This window comes from Poecile atricapillus, chromosome 1, assembly GCF_030490865.1.
Source record: "Poecile atricapillus isolate bPoeAtr1 chromosome 1, bPoeAtr1.hap1, whole genome shotgun sequence".
In the NCBI taxonomy this organism is placed as follows: domain Eukaryota; kingdom Metazoa; phylum Chordata; class Aves; order Passeriformes; family Paridae; genus Poecile; species Poecile atricapillus.
Genome location: NC_081249.1, coordinates 103,312,730 through 103,339,411, shown reverse-complemented (window position 1 = coordinate 103,339,411; position 26,682 = coordinate 103,312,730). Strand labels below are relative to the sequence as shown.

Here is a 26,682-nt window from a genome sequence, read left to right as displayed (position 1 = left end):
CCCAAATACTCTTTCATGAATTAAAGGAGTTTTTTAGAACATTACTGTTCATCTCCATGGCCTTACCAAAAGAATATTTTAGCTTAATTAAGCATCTCCTCACTCTCCTTCTATCTGAGGCTAGATTCCTTCCCTCACTGACTTTGATGGTTCATGTTGTCTCTTTACATGTTGATCGCTCCCACTTTCCTCCTTTCTTGGAGAGGAGATTTAAGTCTGCAGGTCTCATCTGGGTAGTGAGAGGGTTAAAATCTGGCCCACGCCATGGCAGGTATTCATGGTTTTGGATTTCAGGTGTCTCTTTCTCAGCCCAGCAGCTAGGGAAGGAGCAGACAGTTCTCAGCTTAGAGCTGTCTGTGCAGGCCATGGGGGGATGTCAGCAGCCCTGGCCCAGCCCAGCCTAGGGCAGGGGCCCCCTGTGGAAAGGCTTCAGCCACCCTGCTGGAATAGGACCGGGAAGGCTTCCTAGGAGAGCCACAGCAGAGCCTGGCCACAGCCTGGGCTCGGGGAAAGCCCCTCAATCTCAATATTCCCTGCCCAGGAGCCGCTGGAGTCCGGCTCAGCCCCCTCCCTGCAGGCCAGACAGGCTGCAGGGGGAGCGGGGCCAGACAGAGTTCTGCTACCTTTCAAAGGCAGAAACAAAGAGAGACAAAAGCTCCTGGGCTTAGGTTTAAAAGGTGGTATTCACAAAGTTGATCTCACTTTTCAGTGGTGATAAACACTGTCAATTCTCAGAAATGGCCAGCTATTGGCCATGTCTCAAGCAGAGAAGAAACTCCCAGCAGCCTCTCTCAGAGCCCTCACTTCTGTGGGTGTTCCTCACTTTTTTTTCCCCTAAATGCCAATCCATCACACATCCCAAATCTGAGAATGGAGGAATGAAGTCAATAGTATGGTTTATCTGCTTATCAAATATTACCTAAGGCATCTAGATAGAAGTGAGTATGTAAGAAGGGCTTTGGAGATCAGCCATTCAAGAGCTAATTGCCTTGGAGCCCAGAAAATAAGAAAGGGTAGTAATCCTCTATTTGAGAGCCAGTTACGATCAGTGAGAAAGTCATCTTCCCTGGATGCCTCTTCCTGATCACAGGGGGGCAACCTAGGCAACAAGCTCAGGCTGAGTGACAAGTGTCTACAAGGCAAACATGAGAAGATGAAAGCTCTCTATAGACTTTTAAGTAGAACAATGATCATAGTCTTGCAGGCAAGTAAAACAAATTCATAAGGACTCTGGGAATAGTGGGTTAAACTGTTATGTCTCCAGGTGAGAATGGAAGTTATACTGAGGTTTTAATTCAAAAGTAATGTTTAGACAGAGGCATAGTGTCAGAGTCAGAGTCACAGAGAATATTCCCTTATCTGGGCTGACAGGCTCTGACCGTCAAGAGAATATTGAGTTTAACCTAAAGCCACGAAGAAAGCTTCAAGAACTAAGTTTAGAAACTGAGAATGTGTGTAAGTTAGATAGAATTATATTAAGTCACTGGATGAGAAAGAGTTTAGGGTTTAAGCTATATTAGTGAATAAGAAACAATATGGAGGATTTAGGGTGTTGTCCTTTTCTCCTTCTTCCTCTTCCTCCTTCTTTTCTTCTTCTTCCTCTTCTTTTCTTCTTCCTCTTTTCTTCTTCCTCTTATTCCTTTTCCTCTAGGATTTTTGGGTAATATTAGGTCATTGGATGAAAGAATCTGCATTGCTGGACACAGGTGTCAGGTTATTGGGTTAGTAATGAAAATAAGTTACTTGGCATTTCATTATTGGATGGGTTGACACTTAAAAGACCTTGAAGAGATACTTCTTCAGCCCTTTTGCACCTTGTTATCCTAGTGTATATAGCTCCTTGTACTCTGTAAATATGTAATATAGATAAGGAAAAATAAATATCCTAAGCCCGAACATGAAAACAAGTTTCTCTCTCGTCAGTCTCAGTCCTGGGGAAAAGAACTGAATCACCAGTGTCACCCAGCAGCACAGAGCACAGAAATACAAGGTTGCTATTAACACCTATGAAAACAAGCAGCTGATGAAGGATGTCTTTTCCAATTGTGTTTCCCTTGAGGCTGTACTGTTACCAGAATTCACAGCATTCACATCAAGGTGAAGTTCAGAGAAAGAATCTCAGAATAGAGTCCCAGAAGGGTCTGAGTGGAAAGTGATTTTCAAGACCATTGAGTTCCAATTCCCCTACCATGGGCACGGACACCTTCCACTAGACCAGGTTGCTCCAAGCCCCATCCAACCTGGCCTTAAACACTTTTAGGGATGGGACAGCCACAGCTTCTCTGGGCAACCTGTGCCAGGCTTCCCTACCCTCACAGGGAAGAGCTGCTTCTTAATTTCTAAACTAAACCCACCCTCCATCAGTTTAAAGACATTGTCCCTTGTCCTTTGAGCTTCACAGCTCATAAAATTAATAAAAAAATATACAGAAGTATATAAAAAAGAAAGTAATGTTAGAAAACTATCATCCAGTTACTCAGAAACTTTAGAGACTGTCAAGTCTCCATTGTCCCCAGTGAGAAGGGTTTGGCTTACACAGGAGCACAGCCCTTTACTCTAAGGCACAGCCCTGAGCTTAATTGACTCAAATTGGGCTCATTCAGCTTCCAGCAACAATCCCTTGGTTAGTCTCCTGAGACAACAGACAAGTGTGGACGTCTGTCCAAAAAGAATGGCTTGTGCCTTGTGGAGTATAAAAACCGATCTGATTAACTGTCATCATGCCCTAATGGCTTTTAGTCATCAGGTTAGATGACACTAGAACTGGTTATGCATATGGGTATGTGCAGTTCCTGTCAGAAAGCAGGATTTCTAAATTAAAAAAACAAAACAGTGAGGAGCCTCTAGTCACCAATTTCAATGTTTCAATTGCATCCAAATCTCAAAAGCCAATTCTACCAGTCTGACTTCAGCTCTAAGTTTTTCTGGCAGAAAAATGACAAAAGTAGCTATTTACTCTCAAAATATTATTTTTTGCTAGTTAACAAATAGTCAGTTTGAGCATTCTTAGCCCTAAGGCAGAAGACACGGACTCCGCACTGTAAACAGGTAAGATAAAGTGACTGAAGTAAGACACAAACATTTCTGAAATTATTTTCTTAGTAAGCACATTTTCGTTGCAGTTTTGATAAAACGTTTCTTTGGTCAGATTCACCCGTGATTATTTAATCTCTCTGCAAATGGCTCAGAGAAACTGTAAAACAACACGAGGGATAAAATACCATTTACAGGCTCAAATATGTATCTCTTTCTCCCCACAAAATGTTTCCTGTGAGGAACATTACTGAATCACAGCTGGCCAAAATACTAAATTTTGATTGCTTGGCCAAAAGCCAAAATCCACAGCTACATCTCTTTGCTATGAGAATGCTTTAAAAAAACCGCAAAAACCTAAACACTATTTGATCATTTTGTGTTGAAAACTATGACCTCATGGCAGTAAGAATACTAAATGAAGGTGTTTTAGCTGGTTTATAGCCATCTGAAATGCTTGAAGCTCCACGAACAGTTCAGAGCCAATATCATGTCAACTGTGCTAAAAAGCAATAATAGTTTCTCACCTTCTTAGAGATTACTGGTTAATAATGTACAATAGGAACAGGAAGGCTGCCAATATGAAGTTAAGACAAAACTGCATCTTTCGGCAGCTAAGAAATTCTGCAACACATTTTTTAAAAATGAAATCTTCATAAATCAAGCCAGTAGAGTTTTCATAACTAAGAAGTTTTGAGCTCCTCTTGATTCTAGCAGTGTATTAATCAAGACATAGCCTCAAAACACAAATTTAAGCCTTGGCACTCAAGTTTTTTTGAGGAAAGCCTTTAAATGCAGATCAAAAGGGCATCTCCTTGCCTACAGACAAGCCATTCCAAAGGAGTATCTTGTATTTGCCAGCATTAGATAAGTCTACTGTCTATTCACTAAGAAAATAACTTCTTGCTGGACTGCTCAGGTTTGCAGCACATTCTTTACTTTCTGTTAATCACATATACTATCCCTCATAAGTTACAGAGTGAAAAAAAAAGCTGAAGAATAGGAGAGAAAATGAGTCAGTCTCTTGATTTAAAGCAATCGTGATCTAAAGAGCCCAGACTTGTGAAAGATTAATCTGAACATGCAAAAAGAAAAAAACTATGTTAAAAATGTACAGGCTACACAAAAGTGGGGATTTGAATGGGACTTATGAAAAACAGGGAGAGCAACTTTTTAATAAGGCAGAGTGGGACAGGACAAGGGGGATTGGTTTTAAACTAAAAGAGGGTAGATTTAGATTAGAGATTGGAAATTACTCCCTGTGAGGGTGGTAAGGCCCTGGCACAGGTTGCCTAGAGAAGCTGAGGCTGCCCCATCCCTGGAAGTGTTCAAAGGCCAGGTTGGACAGGGCTTGGAGCAACCTGGTCTAGTGGAAGGTCATGCCCATGGCTGGAGAGTGGAACAACATGACCTTTAAGGTCCTTTCCAATCAACACCTTTCTATGATTCAGTCTCAAATGCTAGAATAAACCACCTGCTCACAAGAAAAAGAATTTAAGACAAAATCTGTGTAGGGTCTTTTCCATCCACAAAAGCTAACCTAAAAACTGAGCCACTTTTCTGGAATCCAGTGAAATTCCAGGACTGAAAAACTAGACACAAAGAGAAGTATTCCCAAAAGGAAACAGAAAAGATTTGGGGGACAAAAGTAATCACAGCAGGATACTGGTACCAGGAGAGGCACCAATGAGAAGCATAGCACCTCTTCATGGAATGAAAATACCATGAATGGTACCACCATTCATGGAATGAAGATGGAAGCAGAGCTTGCAGACCTGCAAGCTTGCTGCAATAAATCACACAAGCTGGGATGTGAAAACATGTATTAATCACTTAAGTGTAATGCCTGAAAAACCAAAACAACACAAACCTCACCAGGCACAGGGAATTAGCCACTAAACCTTGATGCACACTGAACTCTGCAGACCTTCCAAAGGTCCAAAGGCTATCCCAGAGCTCCAGGCAAAACAGGGGAACTCGCAGAAGACTGAAGCAGGGACTTTAGAGCCAAATTTGCTCTGATAGATGTTTGAAATAGCTCTTCTACAAAAGCCATGGAGGATTTTTTGGGTTTGTTTTTAATTTAAAATGGTAATGATTATGGTGGTAACAGAACTTAAATTCAGAAAAACCCAGCTACAGTGCTCAGAAAGGAAACTGAAGACCAGCAAGGGGACCAAACAAATCAGGCAGTGCAAGTGAATATGTGGATAAGAAAACCTCTTGTCTCCCTGCTCTTATTCTTCAAACAAAGAATAACCTGGAAATATTTTATGGTCTACAGTTTGTGTCAGAGGGTATCAGATGACTCACAGTAACCTGAAAACAAAAAATTCCTTCAAATAGTCATTTTAACAACTAGTGGCTTTTCTGCTTATTTCAGTGTTCATAATCAGGTATTAGCCACAGGACAGCTGACATCTGTATTCTGCCCAATTATGAAAGTCTATCCAGTTTTCCCCTCAAGACAGACTCTCTGTAAAGCCTCATTTCCATTTTTATATTATTAGGAAGCACTAAGAAGCATTGTTAGAAATCATCAGTAAAAAAAAAAAAAAAAAAAGTTAAAAATTAACAAATATTCATACAAGTTCTGGAAGCGAGAAAAAAATGAGGCATAGACATCCATGGGGAGAATAAAGGAATATAATACTCCTGAAGAATGATGCTTAATATTCCTACGGGGATGTATTATTCAACCAAAAAATAAAAGTGCTCTGCTTTGTTAAAGATTGTGCAACACCTATAGAAAACAACAGGATTGTATGGTGGCAAAACCTCCAAGGCATAACTAAAGTTTCCAGATCAGTTCTTCAGAGACAGCACATGCCAGAAAGGAAGAACAGGCATCCACACTGAAAATTATTCCCATTTCACATGTTCCAGTGTCAACCCACTTCTGCTTATTCAAGACTGTAGGAGACATCCATGACTTTCACCCCTCCCCCTCTACTGATGAGCAGAGAGAAGTGCTACAGATAACACAGTCTGGCCTTTAATTTTCAGATTTTCTGAGGGGACCGCACATCATCTGAGGATTCTTACACTACTGTGATGGATACCACACGAAAACTCACACTGATATTTTCCCAATGAAGAAGGCTTTTCTTTATGCATCTTGCTAGGGGAAAAAAATAAAAGCAGGGAGAGTCTTTTCAGCTGTGCCTGAAATTACTTAGAGAATAAAGCTAAACAAGGGGTTGAGCTTCCTTTTTTTAGGACCTATTTACTTCCTCCTGTTGGCTGAGCTGAATTTCTATCAAGCAACACTTTTTACAGTATTGCTCAAAGAGGAAACTTTCTACTCCTTTATTTGTTTTCCTTAGCCAAGACTCCAAACAGCAACCTGGAAGTGGGGGGGGTCCATCCTGGAAGAAGAGAAGGCTCCAGATACACCATAAAGCCCATGTTTGTGCCTAAAGAAGCTCCAAGTGAGCTTAAGAGGGACTTTGGACGAGGGCCTAGAATGACAGGACAAGATGGAATGGCTTCCCACTGTGAGAGGAAAGGGGTAGATGGAATATTGGGAAAAAATTCTTCTCTGTGAGTATGGTGAGGCCCCAGGCTCAGGTTGCCCAGCAAAGCTGGGGCTGCCCCATCCCTGGGTGTGTTCAAGGGTTGGATGGAGCTTGCAGCAACCTGTTCTAGTGGGACATGTCCCACTGGGTGACCTTTAAGGTCTTTCCAGCCCAAACCATTCTATGGCTTCCTGTGACCTGTTATAGTACAATTCACACAAGTATTTTTTAACATCAAAATCAATTTTAAAAAGAGGAAAATGTAGGGAGAAGAAACTGCTTTGCTCATGAGAGCAAAGAAGGCAGGAAAACAAAACTATTCTATCATTATATGATAAGATGAGAATGTAGGACAAAATAATCGCTTAAAACAAGAGACTTGATGAGTGCATACAATTCAAAGAGCATAAATTAAAAACACATGAATACAAACCATCTATCACCCATTGAAACACACTGGACAGTAAATTGAGCTTCACATTTAGTAAAGTTCACCTCTGTTTAAGGAGAACTGGTTAAGCCTCCTGCTCGAACAACTGCTGCAAGATAAACCTAAAATAACTTTAGCCTTAAAACATAGAAACCTGTCTGATTTGATTTTCTGCAGACAGTGGAAGATGAATCTGAATCCTGTAAAGTAAATCAGAATTACATGGGATTTTCCTGGAAGATACTATAACCTTCAGTTATTTATTTATGTAGCTTCTCATTTAGCAAGAACACTGAACATGCAACAGCTATTTTCATTAGCAGCAATTACACTACACAGAGGTTGTGTTGCTTATCATTTAGATTCCTATGCAGCTCACTTGAATTTCACAGTCAGGGACTACCCAGGCTATGACCTGCTCTGCTTAAGCAGATTTGATACAGAAGGTGCACCTTCTGTACATCAACCTCTGAGAAGGGTTGTGTGCCCATCATATGGAATAACTTGAAAGCATAAGAAAACAGATAGTAGAATGTTGTGGACAGTTACATGGTCTGTATTTTCGGAGGGTCATAATCTCACCAAGCATGCTCAGCTTGTGAAGAGGAGCTGCTTGTTTGAGAAAGATCCTTACCTTCAATTTTTTGTAGCACTCACCTCTTTCTTTTAAATTACAAAAAATAAATACTTACCACCTAACCATTAGCCCAAGCTCCATGAAGTTTTTCAGGTTAGGAAGAGTTTGCCTTAGATCTGGAGTACTCAGCCCATGCTGGTATCTAAGCTACAAAAACAGAAAAAAAAATCCTAAAATTAGCACAGCTTTCTAAATCCCAAAGAATACATCATTATGGTCAGTTAAGTTACCAAGTTTTCAGAAAGTTTAGGATGATTATCCAGCAGTTCCAAGATATTTATTCCCCTTAAGGAAATGTTCCATTTACTACTTGTGTTAGGAAATCCACCCAAGAACAGGGACAAAATAATCAGTCAGCCTAACTCTTAAACCTCCTTACACTTTCTCCATTTACTATCTGCAACAGGAGAGAAGGATCACAGCTTAATAAAACAAGGCTATTATAGGAAGAGACAAAATTCCATCACAGAGCTTTATATTCATGAATTACAAATATTTATTTCTGTGTACTTGTCAGTCTGTGTGTATCAGTGTATACTGGAATCAGTAATGGAATTATTATAGTAACATCAATGAGTAAAAATACATATTGTCACACAACTGATCAATATCTGTGCTCCTTACACAGTTTATATCAGCATTTAAACTCCTGTTATTAGTATCATAATTAAACCCAGCACTCAAATCAGATGCTACTTAGCTAAGGGAAAGGCTTTAAACACTGGCATACTTTAACCTGAATATTGACTCTGACAAGCTGTTCTTATGTTGTTCACATGAGCTAATTGTCACTGCTGAGAATTATAAACTCCATGTTTAACAAGTCACCAAATTAAAAATACCTCTGAAGAAAAGAGCACATGGAAGGGAAAAGGTCTGTCTTTCAAGTTTGAATCTCAAAATTTCAGGGAAACTTTGCAAAGAAATTTATCCCTTGTGGTTAAAATATGAAAAAAAACCCCCAACACCCTACATTCTAGTATCTCTAAAGCTACTGGAAAGATGCACTACCAATTTAATAAGCAGTTCTCAGCATATGTTAACACACTCTAGAAGTCTCTGCTGGACTCCAATGAGGCACACACAATAAGTATGTTCATTCAGTGCTGATAGAGCTATTTGCTGAAACATGGAACAGTCCCACTCAAAGTAAAATTTTTTTTGTTTAGAATCACACACCTGTTTCCATAATTCCTGACAGTAAGATACAGGAAAGTATCTTAAGTTTCAAAACATTTTGACTTCTCCCAATCAATCAGTTTTTCAGAGAAAAATATTCCTGAAATTTGGAATGATTTTTATGCTTGTCTGAGTTTCAGAAAGAAAAATTACTTTGGAAGAAAATAACCCTCAGTACTGCACTGTACAACACCAGCCATTTATTACAGTTTATTATTTCCATATGGACAAAGCCAAATCATATGGTGGGCTTGGGTTCGTATTTTCTACCACAATGACAGAATCTGGATTAAGACAACCATACAATATAAATTACAAAACCATCACCACATTCTCCTGATGGGATTAGACTGGATTTGGTTAACAGGGGAACTAGCCTGGAGCAAAAGAAATAAAAACCCACCAACCTCAAAAACTTTACATTTGTTCCTCCTCCAACAATGAAAAGTTCATGGAATACCCCTTTTAATAGTCATTCTTACATTTTAAGGTTTCAGAGCATGAAAATAAGGTGGATTCAGGGATCTTTCCAACAGCCAAGATGAGAAGAATGTATGGGAGACCCCAGTACCCAAACATGAGCAAAACCACTGCTTATATTGAAAGACATTTTCAGATTTCCAATAGTAGAGATGCATATTAAATAAAGTTAGGATGCAAATTATACGAAACCTCTAGAAAAAGTTATTATTTAACTTCATAAACTGCATACTATTTTGGCTTTGTAACAGATTAAAAACAAAGCAATACGACCTTGTGTCTGCATCAAAACAAGCTGCTGCTGAAGTATTTACAAACCCAAAAACTGCTGAAAAACTCGTCTGCCTTCTAGGGACAGGAAAAAACATACAAAAATGAGCTGATGAATTGGATTTTAGTCTGGATACAAAATTACCTCTCCATTAATACAGCAAAGGTTAACTCCTGCTTCACATAATTCTGTAGAAGTTTCACGTATCCTGACAAAGAAATCTCTGCTTTGCTGCATCATGCAGGCCACTACAGGTACAACACCAAGCAAATGGAACATGGAGGTGGAGGGAGCTTAAAAACAACTGTTTTTACTTAAAAGATCAAAACTCCTCTTCCTCCTCTCCTTAACCTCTGACAAAGTTAAAAAAAAATGGACTGGGTTTTTTTCCCCCAATCTGTAAGACATTTCTCACACACCTTCCCTTAAGTTAAATTTTTTTAACATCCAACACTACACATGCAGGGCTAGTTACTCCACCTCATCCAATAAATAATAAGGCACTGAACAACAGTGATAAGGACTGAACCCAGAGGATGTCATGATGATACACCAAGGGTTGCTGGAACACCTCTGCTCTGGAGACAGGCTGGGAGAGCTAAGGGTGTTCAGCCTGGAGAAGAGAAGGCTTTAGGAAGACCTCAGAGCCTCTTCCAGTGCCAAAAGGGGCTCCAAGAGCTGGAGAGGGACTTTGGACAAGGGCCTGAAGGGACAGAAGAAGGGAGAATGGCTTCAAACTAACAGAGGACAGGGTTAGATGGAATATTGGGCAGAAATTCTTGGCTGTGAGGGTGGTGAGGCCCTGGCACAAGTTGCCCAGAGGAGCTGTGGCTGCCCCAGACTTGGAAGTGTTCAAGGCCAGGTTGGATGGGGCTTGGAGCAGCCTGATCTAGAGGAGGTTTCCCTGCCCATGGCAGGGGGGTGGAATTGGATGATCTTTAAGGACTGTTCCAATCCAAACTATTAGATGATTCCCTGTGACCTGTTACAGTAGGATTCACACAGGTACTTCTGAACACCAAAATCAATTGTAAAAAGAGAAAAATGTAGGGGGAAGCTGCTTTGCTCTTAAGATTAAGAAGGCAGGAAAACAAGAGCAGACAGAGATAACCATGTGCTGTCTTGATTCTCCTAAGAAACAGTTCAAATTTCAATTGTTGCTATGAAAGGTCACCCATCTCCACACTTGTGGGAAATAGGAAAGGTAGAAAACTCTCAGAGGCTGTGTGAAAGCAGATTTCAGAAGAGAAGAATGCAAGAATACAGATATGCAAGGACAGGAAATAATAAGGCTGTGTTTTTGAACTATGTAGATATAGGCCTTAGAAAATATGGTAAGCAAGATAATAGAAAAATGTAAGTTTAATAAAAAAGCTTTATCCATTGTTTTTAAGCTATGACAAACAGGCATTGTTAGAGGCAAGGTATACATGTAGTTTTAATGATTAGCTTAAGCAAACGCTTGTAAGCTTTTAACATTACACTACTGGCTAGAATCCTACCCCAGTGTCTGATGTCCTTTAGGTGAAATGTGTTAGCCGTGACCAACCAGAGCTAATTTGCAACCTGACTCACCTTGGTAAAACAGTTTACATCACAAACATACCAGACACCAGCACTAATGTCAATGTGATTTCTCGTATGTTTTAGCCAAGTGGTTGGAATTTAATGTCACCTATGGGTGCCCTCACAGGAATTAACTGTACCACTGTGTGTCTGCAAAGTATATCTATGATTAATATTACAGGTCCTGAAGGGAAGACAGCTGTTACTTGTCCTTTTGTTGTGCAGAAACCCATCACAGTATGGGGGAGAGATGTCCTGTCCCAGTAGAAAACCAGATTCGAAGTGAGCCTTTGATAGAGACCATGTCAATGCCTGCCATTCTGAAACTATCGTAGAAAACCAATAACCCTCTCTGGATTGATCAATAGCCTTTATCAGAGAAAAAAATAAGTATCCTTAAAAAATTAGTACAAGAGCAATTACAAAAAAATCACATCACTCCCACAAATAGCACCTGGAATTCACCAGTGCTCATCATCCACAAGAAAACTTCTGACTCCTGAAGATTATTTCACAACTTAAAGAAGATCAATGAAGTTATCAAAAACACAGGACCTTTACAACCCAGACTTCCCTCTCTGTCAATGATTCCAAGAGACTAGCCCCTTGTTATCACTGATTTAAAAGACTGTTTTTTCAACATTCTACTGCACCCAAAAGACGCACCAAAGTTTGCCTTTTCAGTTCCAGCTAACAATAAAGGCAATCCATTATAAAAATACCTTTTTTGTTGCACAAACTCTATTTCCAGCTCAACGGAAGCACCCACGATCCATAATTCTACACTACATAGACAATTTGCTCACTGCAGCACCAACACAGACAGAAATAGAACAAACTTGTAACAGTGTTGTTACCGAAGTAAAAAATACTGCACCAGAAATTTCTGCGTTAAAAAAACAAAAAAGAAATCCCACCCTAAAAACATCTGAGATGAAGGACGACAGAACAAACAATTAAACTACAGAAAATACTACTCTGAACCAGTGTCAATACCTTACAAGATTTACAACAGCTATTAAGAAAAATTAATTAGGTCAGGCCTATTTTAAGAATTGCCAATGATAAGCTTGCCCCATTCTTTGACTTATTGAGAAGAGACTGCAACATCACATCTCCCAGAACTTTAACACCTGACTCACAGACAGATCTTAAAAAAAAAAAAGTCAAAGAAGCTTTCCAGAAAAGACAAGCCCATCATCGTTCTCCAAAAAAGCCCTTCTTTCTAACAGTACTAAAAAATACAGGGGGAAAAAGAAAAAACTTTATGGCCTCATCTTCCAACAGGACTCTTCTGAGAAAGATCCTTTTTTAAAAATAGAGTAGGTTTTTCTTCCTTACAAGTCACTAAAAACAATTTTTGCAACTATAGAAATGACAGCACAAATCAAAGCTAGTAATCAAAGTAATCAAAGCCAGAACAAAACTGTTAACCTTAACAAGACAAGACTTTGCAATTATTTATTTACCTGTGAAAAAAGTTTACCTTGATTAGGCATTACAAAATTCAGATGATTTACAAAATACATTGTAAAATTTTCAAGTGCTTGTTCTATTCATTATCCAAGCCACAAATTGTTGCAAGTAAAATTAAGTTTTAAAGAAAAACGTATGCTAAATGAAGAACCTTTAAGTGCTATAACTCTCTTCACTGATAGATCTGAGAAAACCACAAATCAATAGTAGTATAGCTAAACCAAAGAACTAAAACACAAGAATCAGATATTCAAACAGTAAAAGATTTCCCTCAAATTACCAAACTGGCCCCGGTAGTCAGGGCCTTTCAGCTTTTTTCAGAACCTTTTAATTTAATTACAAATTTATGTAGCCAATGTAATTAAAAAAATAGAAGGATTGGTTTTAAAAAATGTTGGCAATAATACCCTATATCATTGGCTTTCGTGTCTTCATACTATTTTGCAACACAGAACTAACCAATATTTTGTCTCTCACATTAGGGCTCATTCTTTGCTTCCAAGATTTCTAGCAGAAAGAAATGCAAGAGCAGACAAACTGACAATAGTTGTTTCAAACACCCTGCCAAACATTTTTGAACAAGCAAAACTAAGTCATGCCTTTTTTCACCACAATGCACAAGCACTTGTGCGAATGTTTCATGTTTCTAAGTCAAGCAAAAGCTATCATTAGTTCTTGCCCTGATTGTCAGCTTGTACAACCTCCTGTCTCTACAAGAACTGTCAACCCACGAGGCTTACAAAGCCTGCAATTATAGCAAACAGATATCACTAAGTACCCTTCCTTTAAGAAATTTAAAAATATCCGTGTCAGTGGACACCTTCTCAGACATAGTCTTTGCTTCTGTCCACACAGGAGAAACAGCCAATCACGCCTGTCAACATTTTTTGCAAGCATTTGCTTCACAAGGTGTACCCCAAGAAGTAAAAACAGCCAATGGCCCTGCATATACAGCCCAAAAATTAACCACATTTTTAATGGACTGAGATGCTTGCCACACTTCTAGTATTCCCTACACCCCCGCAAGTCAGGCAATTATTATTGTAAAGGTATGTGTATAAAGGACACTTCATACCCTAAAACACATTCTAGACCAACAGAAGTGGGGAGTAGAGGTGACTAGGTTGAGCAAAGCTTTATATGTTTTTAATTTTTTTAATAGCTCTTTTGCAGAACCCGATCTGCCAATTTTTTGGCATTTTTCAAATAATACACAGACAAAATTGAAAAAAAAAATACCCATTTTGGTTAGAAACCCTGAGACAGGACAAACTGAAAGTCCTTTTTGACTAATAACCTAGGGCAAAAGGTATGCTTGTGTTTCCCCAGGTGCAGGACCTGAAGTGGGTTCCAGCAAAGAATGTCAAACCATACCACACACAAGAACGCACAGACAATTTCAAGAGCAGAGAACCAAGTACACAGACATGAGCCAAACAGAGAGACTGTGGGTTACATCTGATGTTCCTTGTTCATCCGTGGAACCTACAAACCTTGATTTTCATGTCAATGGAAAAAGTGTGGAAATCATTGGTTTCCTAGAGCTCTTTTGACAAAAGCTTGGTATCCATTATGTTACTTAATGAAAGAGGGGTGTATCCTCCCACCAAATTTGTAAAGGTAAAATTACTCTTTTTTTTTTTTTTGCTACAGTTGGCTAACCCCCAAACAAATTTAGAAGTTGAAATATATGGAGAAGTCTTTGGCCAAAAAATAGCTCATGAAAAGTATAGAGCAAAATCGATTGCTATACTAGTGCTTGCTAGATTTGCTTGCTGCATGCAGTGTGGATTTGCCTGTGGGACAACCAAAAACAAATGTTTGGGTTGCCTTGTCAAGGCTGTAGGCTTGGACACCATATGCCTGTCTAATTCAAACCCAGAAAAGCATTTTTTGACCTGTCTAGTCAGTGTGCCAGTAAAATATTGGCCAAGTGAGGCTGCCAACAGGAGCATGACTGACTGGGACGTTTGGACCAAATAACTTCCCAAAGCAGTATCCAAACCCCAAGAACTGGAAATCCGTTGCTCTTTAACAATGGATTTCTGCCTTACATTTTCAGCTAGTAATTGGGAAGAAAGTGATCCTCCAAAGTACAATGTTACTCCCCATTACCTTGCACACAGAAATTTGAGTTTTTGGTGTAATTATTCTGACAGGATGAGCTTTCCAGGGTTGACCAATATCCACAACTACCAAAAAGATATGAGTCCATTTATGGAAATAGGGCTCAACAAGGCATGCCATCACACCTTGAAGGTGGTCCATGTAGCATTGGAATGCTCATTGTGATAGCACCTAGTGCTACAGCAGTCGTTAAGAAAAAACACAGGGGGAAAAAATTTGCCTATCCATATAAAGAAAATTGTAAGAACAATTTTAGACCCTGAAACACTGCAAAAAGGGTTTCAGCAAGTTTGCTTTTAGCCCAGTTTACTTCAGCCATGGCACTGAAACAATTAGATCAACTCCAGTGCTTGCTAAGTAAACAAACCAATGCCACATCCATTGCAATCAGTGATACGCTGACAGACGTCAGCACTGTTAGAAATGCCACCCTACAAAATAGAACTAATTTTCTCTTACTAGCACAAGGAAATGGTTGTGAAAAATTTGAAGGATTATGTTGTATCAACTTGTCTGACCACTCCAAGTCCATCCATAAAATCATACAAAAGCTGAAAGATTTAACATCTCAAATCAAAAAATATGATAGATCATGGTTAAATTATTTGTTTGAGGAATAGAGCTTTGCAAATTAGTTAAGAGAGCTTTGCAAGAGAGATTTATATGTATTGATTGTTTTAGTAGTGATAGTAGTAGTAGTGCCTAGTGCACTTCAGTGGGTGCAATAGATGATGGACAGATCCATCAAAAAAGCCTTTGCAGTCCAAGAAAAAAATGTAAGAAATGAAATTAGAGAAAATTCTCAAAATCTTAAAAAGAGATCACGGGATCTTTAGAGTTGTCTACTGATCCCAAGGTAGTGTACACAAATGTGGACATAGATAAAGGCTTTGATTCAAGGCCTTAGAACAGACAAGACTTAACAAATCAAGAAATAGCACTTACTACCAGATTTAACTTACCTCCTTAAAATCAACCAGATCTTTTGCAACATTAAAACTACTACTGTAGTTTAAAGTAAAAACATTTAAAACAAGTGCCTTTAAAAACCAAAAAAAAACGTATTAAGTAATAAACTTTAAAGGTTGTTAATCTAACCTTGTGTAAAAAACTCGTAACGCTGTTTTACTAGATGAGAAAAAATGTGCTGTAATAGAACTATGTAATGCAAAGTAATTAATGACTGACAAACCTAATAAGAGGATTTCTTTGTGATTGTACCAAGAGTGGGAACTGTGGGAAATAGGAAAGGTAGAAAACTCTCAGAGGCTGTGTGAAAGCAGATTTCAGAATAGAAGAGTGCAAGAATACAGATATGCAAGGACAGGAAATAATAAGGCTGTGTTTTTGAGCTGTGTAGAGATAGGCCTTAGAAAACATGGTAAGCAAGAGAATAGAAAAATAGAAGTTTAATAATAAAGCTTTATCCGTTGTTTTTAAGCTATGACAAGCAGGAATTGTTAGAGGCAAGGTATACATGTAGTTTTAATGATTAGCTTAAGCAAACACTTGTAAGCTTTTATCATTATGCTATTGGCTAGAAAGTTTTTTAAAAGGCGTTGTAACCAAGACAGTTTAGCTGTTACTGTTATGACACAAGCTTTCAACATCTTTCCTGTCTCACCTTGTATTGATGAGGCTGACACTGAATAAAAAGCTCAAAGAGTGCCTACCTGCAGTCGCGTCCCATTAGTGATGAAATTAAAGATCCAACAGATTTCCCATGCAATAATTTTCAAAAGTAGCATTTTATACAGGATTTTAAAGATTAGTTCGTTTCTTCAGGACATTACAGACCCAACCATCCAAAGAAAACACGTCTGCTTTAATTGAAGAGGTGTCCCAAGATTTGTGTTCACATAGAATACCATGTATTCTCCACAGGACTTTGAGTAAATCATAAATGATGTTCCAGTGATAAAATATTAATTCTGATTTCCATACCAATATTTAGCTCCTATGCACAGCTTTCTTTTCCTAAGTGCTGCTCTCATATTAGTTACTTGCAACACTTACTCGATAGAAACAAGATATAGGAGATGAGATGCATCATATTTTATGAATAGTTCAAGGCAGAAGAACTTAAAGAATTATCTGTATGGAGAAATCTGAAGAAATAGGATAATACATTTACTTTAAGGCCAGCTTCTCTACAGATGACCAGCCAATCATACCAGTGGGCATTTTCTATTATACCTATATATTCTAACATCATAGAAAACCATAAATGTTAAAATAAGCTGCATTTAAAACAGTGGTTCTCAGAGCAAAAGGTAGATTTATTCTTAAAAAACTTCTATTAGCTTTCTAAGAAAGTGTTTAAAGACTGAATTTCCTTAAAAGACTAATACTAACAAAATCACACCATTAGCTGAAGGCGAGGCAGAACAAACGGATGTTAAATTGTAACAAAATAGTTATTTTATATTTTATACTAAACAAAATAATTATTTTATACTCTTTAGAATGAGAAAAAATAATATTCATCTGCTCCAGTTTCTACCTGTATTTCTTTCTCTGCAATGGTCTGGAACTTACACTGGAAGGTGTCTGTCCCCAGCAGTGAACCAGCTCCAATCTGAACACCTCAACTCTACTGCCAACCAAACAGCTTCCAAGGTTTTATTTCATCAACTGGACTGTTAGACCTAAAAATCATGACCTAAAATCATGTTAGGCAATAGAAAAGCTTACTGCCTTCCTAAAGGTAACACATTCCACAGCAAAATGTCCATTCATCAAATCTACCAGTAGAGATACATCATTTGTTAAATAACTAAAATACAAACCTGCAAAGGTTCAGTTACTTTCCTATAAAGTCCACAAGAAGTACTAGGACTACTTAAGTCCTTCATTAAAGTTGGCTTAAAAAGAAGCCATTTAATTATCTTTCTACTTCCAGGCAATTACAGTTTGTATCCAAGATCAAAATTAGGGTTTTGCCAATCTGGGCCTGCTCTTAAGAAAAATAATGATATCCTACATTTATGTGCAAAGAACAACCATCCACTTCCTACCCTAATTCTTTCAGCAGTATTTAAATAGTAATGGTATACTGGCTTATACATTTACTTCCAGCCAGAAACCATGGAGTACCTGGACTCAAATACCTTTTTTTGGGGGGTGAGTGCAGAATGACTCCAATTCTAAACTCATCTGTTAATAATTTCTCATATTGTTTCCCCAGCCATATTCATCTTATTCTAAGCCATGTAGAAGCAGTCTAACAGCCAAAATATGTTATTAAAGTTCAAAATAGCAGGCACTTCAGTATATATTGTGCATAATATTCAAGTCTACGCCAAAATCTGCTGTATTTTGGACTTCCCTTAGTCCCCACTGCAGGCAACTAGTTCTTGATGTTGTAGCAGCACCTGTACCTACACAATAGGTGGACTCAACCCACTATTACACTATGCAAAGATCTTAAAATATTAAGACAGTTAAAAGAAATTTTCAATTATTTTCAGATATATGAGGAGTTTCTCTTGATAGCATCAATGATTTCAAAAGAACATCTGCTCCACAAATGTGAAAACATAGAGTAAAAATAGAAGTAAAAATTTTTTTTAATCAAATTTGCAGAGCTGGTCACAAGCCAAACATTTACATAAGGTTTTCAGAGAATGTCAAAGACTGGGACAGAAATATTAAGTTTTAGATGTTTAAATAAAATGACATAGTTAGTTGTTTTACAAGCTCATGGGTGACTTTTCAGGGTATTATGGAGCACTGGCAGGGATTCAGATGACTAAGCACTGCAATAATGAAAATGGGAAGTGTTGTTATAATGCCTGTTGCTACATAAACAACTATGGGGGATCAGTGAAATAGTGCCTGCTGCTATATAAACAGCTGTGTTTATACCTTTTGGGGGCAATTATAAAGCTTTAGATTATTGAACTCTTCACATGTTGCTTGCCCTTGTTTGATTGAATCTGGCCAGTTGTTCTAGCTCTGAACACCTATGTGGGTTTACTGAAAAACCCTTAAACGACGACATTAGTGAAACAAGTTGTGGTATCAATAGCTCTTTAGATAATGTACCTCCAAACTAAGCATCTAAAAATAATTTTCATTCTTCATACTTAAAAAGACTATCAGTAAGCATCAATTACAGTTTCAAATTAAACATAACAAAAAGGTTTTTAAAACTTTTTTAAGATTCTTGGGGAAGTAGGAGCTAAAAAAAAAAAATCATTGTAATAATATTATAATTATAATAAGTCCTCAAGTCTTGAAGTCCTCAATCTTGCTTTCAGAAGGAGGAAATAGAGGACTGCCACAGTAGTGACAGCCCACATCCAAGCAAGAGGAAGTGCTCAAATAAAACAGCTATTTCAATAGATATTATGACTTCATATGCCTGTGTTTGTCTCCCAGAGTTACAGCTGAAAAGCAGACGTTTACTTTGTAACTCATTCAAGAGTATTAAATTAACAACAAAGCAAGTTACATCCATATCCTTGAAGACCCGTGTCCTTCATTAATCCATTGAGCGTATGCTTTCAAGTTCCTCAAGCAGACTCAGCGTGCCTAAAGCCTTCACTAAAACCATCATAAAAGACTCCCATCACAATTTTGATTTAGCAATAGCAAATAAGACACACAAACAGCAATCAAAGCAGTAAGAGGAGATAACTGTGTTTTATGCTGTACCTTTGAAGGATACTTACAATCAGTCATTTTTAAAGCATGCTTAGTTTGAACTATCCTAATTTGTCCCACATTTACAAGGGAGATGATGATATCAATAAGATAATTCCCTGTTATCAAAAAATCCTAGAATGGTTTGGGTTGGAAAGGACTTTTCAGCTCATCAGTTCTAACACCCCTGCCATGGGCCTAGATACCTTCCACAGACCAGATTGCTCCAAGACCTGTCCAGCCTGGCCTTGAACACTTCCAGGCATGGGGCAGCCATAGCTTCTGTGGGCAACCTGTGCCAGGGCCTCACCACTCTCAGAGACAAGAATTTCTGCCCAATATCCCATCTAACCCTGCCCTCTGCCAGTGGGAAGCCATTCCCCCTTGTCCTGTCATTCCAGTCCCTCTCCTGGTCTCTTGGAGCCCCTTTAGGCACTGGAAAGGGCTTTAAGGTCCCCCTTAAAGAATCCCTGGAGGATTCTCTTCTCCAGGCTGAACCCCCAGCTCTCCTAGGCTGTCTCCAGAGCAAAGGGGCCCCAGCCCTTGGAGGATTCATAGAGTGAATCACTGGATTCACTCTAACAGGTCCATGTCCTTCTGATGTTGAGGACCCCTCACTCTCTCACTTTGACCTGTAACAGTGATAACTAACACTGGAGATGCTACACAGTCCCTGGATCAAGACAGTCTCTAGTACAGTTCAGAAACATTCATCTTTACATTAGAGCATGTTGAGGGTTAGGTGGGAATTTTTACCCATTATGTGCTGGGAAACCTAACTACCGGTACTTAGGGGTGCTCACAAAGGACAAAGAGTGGCCGGGCCCAGGGTGGCGGGGGAAAGGGGCAGAAAAAAGAGGGTGGGGACAGTTTTTAGCTGGTTTTTTCCTCGGCGTCGGGGAGGAAGGACGTTCGTGCGCTGGGTCGCGGAGCTGCTTCTTCTCCTTCTCCCCTCTTGGTTGGTGGCCTCGCACCCGCTGTCCTGCCAGGCATCGCCGTGGAGCTGCTGATACACCTCATCCACCAGCCCAGGATCTCAGCTCATCCCTGCTGTTCCAGCTGACTGTTTCCTCGGAGCCCTGCAGGAGCACCGGGACTGACTGCCCGAGGGGTTTGTGAAAACAAAGCCTCTCCTCCATCCCGTCTCAGCCGAGAAAGCTGTCCCGGGGTCCCTGGTTCTGTTTTCTTGTTATTGCTGTAGTTATTGTTTGTTTGTTTACCTGGTTATACTAGTAAAGAACTGTTATTCCTATCCCCAGATCTCTGCCTGAAAGCCCCTTGATTTCAAAATTATAATAATTCGGAGGGAGGCGGTCTACATTCTTTCATCCCAAGGGAGGCTCCTGCTCTCCCTAGCAGACACCTGTCTTCTAGAACCAAGACAGAGCAAAATATCCTCACAGACCTCTGGCTAATTCAGTTCTCACAAATTGCATCAAACTGAGATGGAAACTTTTTCTTGCCTGGTTCTTCCTGCCCCAAGAACAGCCTATCTACTTTCCTCTCCTCTCAGCCTGGATAATTTTAATTCACTTTTATCTGAAAGGCAGGGGAAACTCATGCATGAAATCTACATACAGGAATGATTCAGAAGTGAGCAGGGAAACTATATTCTCATCTGAGGATAACAGGCATACTTCCCTTTTATCTTCTTTGATTTGTCTGAATTCTTTGATAGAAGTCAGTTGCCTCTTCCTCTCGTATTCACCAAAATGCAATCAGAGAAGTCTGATCTTTATTCAAAGACAGCAGCAGCCTCAATTCTAAATACACAGCAACTTATATTATTCTGCCAAACATTTATGAAGCAGTGTTCTAATTTTTAAAACTGCAGCAATATTTAATACTGGATTTTGAGTTCACAGCAATAGAGTTTATCGGAGATAGACCTCAAGAAAATAAGAAAATAGGAGTATGTACTTGAGTACATGTAGAGCACATTGTAGAAGTAAACATTTAGATGAGCCAAAAAGTTATGTTTCCTCAAGGACTCCCTCACTGATATTTATGAAGCCCTTCTTGAGAGTAAACATAACACCCCTCCACAGAGGTTTCCAACATTAGCCTTCATGGTTTCAGTCTGGTGTCCCAGTAAGAGGAACCACTGTCAAAGACAGGCTGGGAGAAATAGCCACTTTGGTAAGTAAAGTATTCCTGTAAAACTTTGCAGTTACTGGGCTTGTTACAAAACCCAACATATATGGGCCCCCACGCTCATAAAGGCTCACATGCCACAACTGTTTCATAAAAGAACATTAAAAAAGGCAATTTAGAAGATAGAGCCTCCAAAAAGCTCCCCCTACTCCCCAGTGAAGCACTCAAATAACTAAAACCATGTTTACTGCAGTCTTGCTGCATCTATAGCTTGATAAGATGAAACTATATAGCATAACCTTTACAGGTTCAGGTCAGAGAAGGGTTCAGTATCACTAATTGATGTTTATTGGATTATAGGAAATGGGCACACTTACTTCCTATTACTTCATTCATCCTGAGCTTTTGTACTAAAAATCTCTCTTTGTGCATTAGACAAGCCACTCACCCACAAAGCAGCATTCCCAGGAAAGCAGCATTGGCTGCTCAGCTTCTCTTCCTGTAAGCAGGTTACACAAAGCACATTAACGCCACCTGCCACCATGTGGACACAATGGCCATGGACTTAAGAGGAGGGCTAGACATCTGTTACTTCTCTGGATCTGTACTCTATTGATGAGAAAAGGAACCTTGGGGGAGCTGACCAGAGTGACTTTTTTTATTTTTTTTTTCATGTCAAATAGCAAAGTTCATGCGTTGCTAATGACTGTCAGATGACAGCAGAACTATTCTTTGGCCAGGGCTGAGCAAGTCATGCCAATGTGAGTAAGGAGTATCACTCTAACACAACTCAATAGTGGTCTGACAAAACAAATGAGGATGAGAAAAGAAGCCTTCCCTGTGAAACGATCCTGACCACAGCATTCAGGCTGAACAGAAGAAAAAATAACCTTAACTCATACAGTGTAACAAATTCCACAGGTTTCACTAAACCTGGAAGTGATGCCTCGAACGTGATGCTCTGTCTGACACCATATGCAGAGACACCACTAACAAACAACAGCAATGAACTTTTTACACGAACAGACAGGGATAGGAAAAGGGGAAGAGATTTAAACTAAAAGAGGGCAGATTTAGATTAGATACTAGAAAGAAATTCTTTACTCAGAAGGTGATGAGGTCCTGGCACAGGTTGCCCACAGAAGCTGGGGCTGCCCTATCCCTGGAAGTGTTCAAGGCCAGGTTGTAAGGGCTTGGAGCAACCTGGTCTAGGGTTGGCGCTGGGAAGCTGTCGGTCTAGGGAAGGTGTCCCAGCCCATGAACAAGATGGTTTTCAAGTTCCCTTCCAACACAAACTGTTGTGTGATTCTATGAATTAAGACTAGATGCATTCACTACTTGGGTTGGCTGCAGGAAAACAAAGAGGTATAAAATGGTCCAAATTATTTGACACCTGGTTTTGCAAAAAAGGTGTGAAAAGCACCTTTTTTTCAAAAGCCATTAATTTAGACAAGGACAGAACACAACCATTCTTGAGGCCACATCCAATAGTCAGATGGAGATAGTCACCATGGTCACAGCAAAAGAATAAAAGGAGTCTCACAACAGTCATACAGCTGCCCTCTGGTTCTGTGGTAAAGCTGAGATAAGACTAAAAGTAAGAAACCCAGAAGATCAAGAGGTAAATTAATCTGATGTCCTTCAGTGGCTGACTTAAATAGCAAATCATTTGACACTTACAGTGTAAATAACTTCACTGGACTGCCCTATGCAAGAAAATAGCTGCAGTAAATTCCCTTCTTACTGGCTTTACAGCTCCACTGAAATTATGTCCTCTACAAGCAGTCTCGCAACTGGACAAGGAGTAATGCCTGTTAAGTATCATGCAAGAGACAACCACCGAAATACCTAAAGAAATTGGAACTTTGATGAACAAGATGGATGTGCTCTCCTCAGTGGCTACACATCATAAATGCATGCATTAGACATAATGACCAATACAGGACAGAAATAATTTAATATAGAATCACAGAATTGTTTGGATTGGAAGCAACCTTCAAGCACATCTCATCCCAACCCCCCGCCATGGGCAAGGACACCTTCCACTAGACCAGGCTGCTCCAAGCTCCATCCAACCTGGCCTTGGACACTCCAGGGATGGGGCAGCCACAGCTGCTCTGAGCAACCTGTGCCAGGGCCTTACCACCCTCATCTTTTTCTGGATATACAATTTTAGGTGAGTTATTCTTCCACAGTAACACTGGGTGTGCTCACTACAGACTCACTCACCTCAAGGAGGATGGTCACCAAATTAAGACCAACTCATCATGTGCAATGAAGAATCTATACAGAAGTCAGCCCAAAGCAATTAAGGCTCTGGGAATAAAGGCAAGTAAGAAGAGCTCAGTTCCACAAGGTTCATGTCTGTGTCCCAGCCACCCACATTGGATGCCACCCACATTGTATGTTCAGAACAAAAAGAACACTGAGAGATGCCATTTTGACTCTGTTCTGTGTTCACTTATCACCCACAAAAAAAACTCACCATGCTTCAGGGATTTCCTAATATTCATCCACCATAACAAGAGGTTTTCATGGTGTAATCTCAATAACTCTGGTGTGAATACCAGGACAAGAGTTCACTTCTTTCTCCCACTAAAGGCTCAGCTTCCTCAGATACTCTATATATATCCCTGACTTAGGACCTACAGAATTTGGGGCCAGTACTTGCTGAATGCTCTCCCACTGTCTAATACTTTGGAGGGCTGTGTAATTCACTTCCGTTTTTAGCAACTCTATTGTACTTCACCTTTGACAATGACAGTGAATTTTTTGGTAGGTATTATTAGACATAAGTGACTAATTTCTTTTTGAAAAAAACCCCCATGTTTCTATGCTAGTGAGAGTCAAATAGCTGAAATCTTAACTGGAAATGTATAGCCTTAGATAATGTTATCCAACTCAAAAAGCTCCTCTGTGAACTTTGTGAAGCATTCAGTTTTAAAAACAGAAACAATTTGTGCTCACATACAGATGGAAGTTATTATGAACTCTTGGAATTAACACACATTGTTGCAGCTTTGGAATGTAACAGCAAAGCAAGTTTCTCCAAAAAATACTATACCAAGCCAGCACTAAGCTGCTTCTAATTCCAGCTGAATTCTCCTGAGTGCAAGATGCGGTTTCTAGTGTTATTATCCTGCTGTTTTACAAAACTGTACCACTTTATCTCTAGAAGAATTTTTTTTGTTAGTAATTTTATTTAATATCAAGCCCATCTCATTTCTTCCACATTTACATTTCTCCTTGCTGCCAGAATTTCAGGTAATTGTGAAAGGGAAAAAAATAATAATCTGTGAAACCAGAGAAGCTTATACAAATAATTTCAAAATATTTCTTTAAGTTGATAGAGTTTTTCTGGGCTCTTTGTCACAGTATTCCAAACTTGCATCAATGATTCAAGCGAGGTGAAAGAGACCCAGGGTCTTGTTTTCATGCTACAGTGAAGTCACCAGTATTCTTCCCAGGTACCTCTAACCTTCCCACAGCACACAGAGGGAAATAAGCAACTGATTTAGTTTTCCTGACAAAGAGTACTGATTCTCTGAATTAAGGCAAACACCTCTGGGTAATGTTCTGGAGATAAGGGAGAGACAGCTGCTCATTCTCTGTCCAAACTTAATTTTTCACACATTCACAACAACTAAGCATATCTGGATACTTCTCTAAAAGCAGCCATAAGGTCTGGTAAAGGCTATGTAAATTCAACATTTCAGCATCCCAAGGAACACACAAAGGATTCAGACAATCTTGGGTTTTTAGGTCAAGTCAGCCCCAGAGCACAGAGGTTTTGTGATGCATTTCTGCACATTATCTATCTGCTCTGCTTTCACGATGGAATTTCCCCTTGGCAGAATTATAAAAACAAGCAATATTTGACCAAGGACATCAAAACAAAGGTGACTACAACAGTTTATGTGGACATCAGCAACACTTTCATGATTAAATAAGTAGTAGAAGCACACTCAGAAATTCCGATTTACTTTTATTGCATTTTAATATCCAACAGCATACAATCTCAAGCATTAGTGAACCCCTAGTATTGTATCAACCACTTTAAAGTGTGCCCACTGACTAGCTTGCACCAGCACCAATGATCCCAAGTAGAGTTAAAAACTCTTTTTATACCAATACATACTTAAAGCCTTCACTTACTTTTGTAAAGTTTAATAAACACACACCAGTGATTTCAGAAACCAACTGCAAAGAACTGGAAGGCAACAGGGTGAGTGATCATGTGTTCAACTACCCAGACTCTTTCAGAAACAGGACAAGAAAATCAGAATGAGAGGTTTCAGTAGGTCCAAGAGTGGTAACAACTCAAAGGTGACAAGTCAAAGAGATAAATGAGAAAATATGAGAAGTGGTGACAGTTCCTATAAAAAAATACTACAGGCACAAGTGTCAAGTAACCCAAAGTACATGAACAGGAAAGACAACCACCCTGGGCTCAACGAAAAACTCATTTGGATGAAAAAAATGACGGAGCTTTTTGCTTGCATCACATCACTGAATGAAAGTCTAGAATAAGGTAAAAAAACAGGAAGGGCTGAAAGGCAAAGCCAGCAGCATCATGATTGAAAAGTTACAGAATTAACTAGTGTAAGCAGAATGAACTAGGAAGCAGAGATTAAGGAAAGCATTGATTTGATAGTAATGAAGAGAGGGATCTATCAAAGCATTTGAGGGAAAGACTAATCCCTTTTTCTCATTGATTTTCCCTCTGGAGGTCAAGTGTGAACATCTGTCTGCCATCACTAATACCACCAACAAGTAGGCACAGTCTAAGATACATTAACAGCCTGGCTAAGTGAAGTTCCAAGATTAGTAGGACTTGATTAACTTCATCTTAAGATATTTTAGCCTTTAAGTAATTTCAAAGGTTATTGTCCAAAATACACTAAGCATGGGCAAGTCTGGAAAATGATAAATGCAATCCAAACTTAAAAAAAACAACAAAGAAAAACTTGGAAGCTTTACCTCAATTTGGGGTAAGGAATGTCAAAGAAGTGACGGAAGAGAAAACTGGAAAGACAAATAAGACTTAGAAACTATGCATAAAAAGATCAGATTTTTCAGGAATAAAACTGTAAGGCTAATATAATTTCAAATAGGCTCGAAACAGAAACATTCAATTTCTGTTGGAATTTAAATCTCGTGGCATTTTCTGGTATAATATGCTCACAACCATGGTGGGTTAATGGGATATTGATGAAGTACAAGT

At 39.2% G+C, this 26,682-nt stretch overlaps 1 protein-coding gene across 1 annotated transcript in view; it reads right to left on the bottom strand.

Moving 5' to 3' along the window:
* Positions 1 to 26,682, bottom strand: part of UVRAG (UV radiation resistance associated) — a 100,053-nt gene that overhangs the window by 9,046 nt on the left and 64,325 nt on the right. The window contains exon 14 of the mRNA XM_058830003.1: positions 7,674 to 7,765. Within this exon, the coding sequence (XP_058685986.1) occupies positions 7,674 to 7,765 (92 nt within the window). The remainder of the gene's footprint in view (positions 1 to 7,673; positions 7,766 to 26,682) is intronic.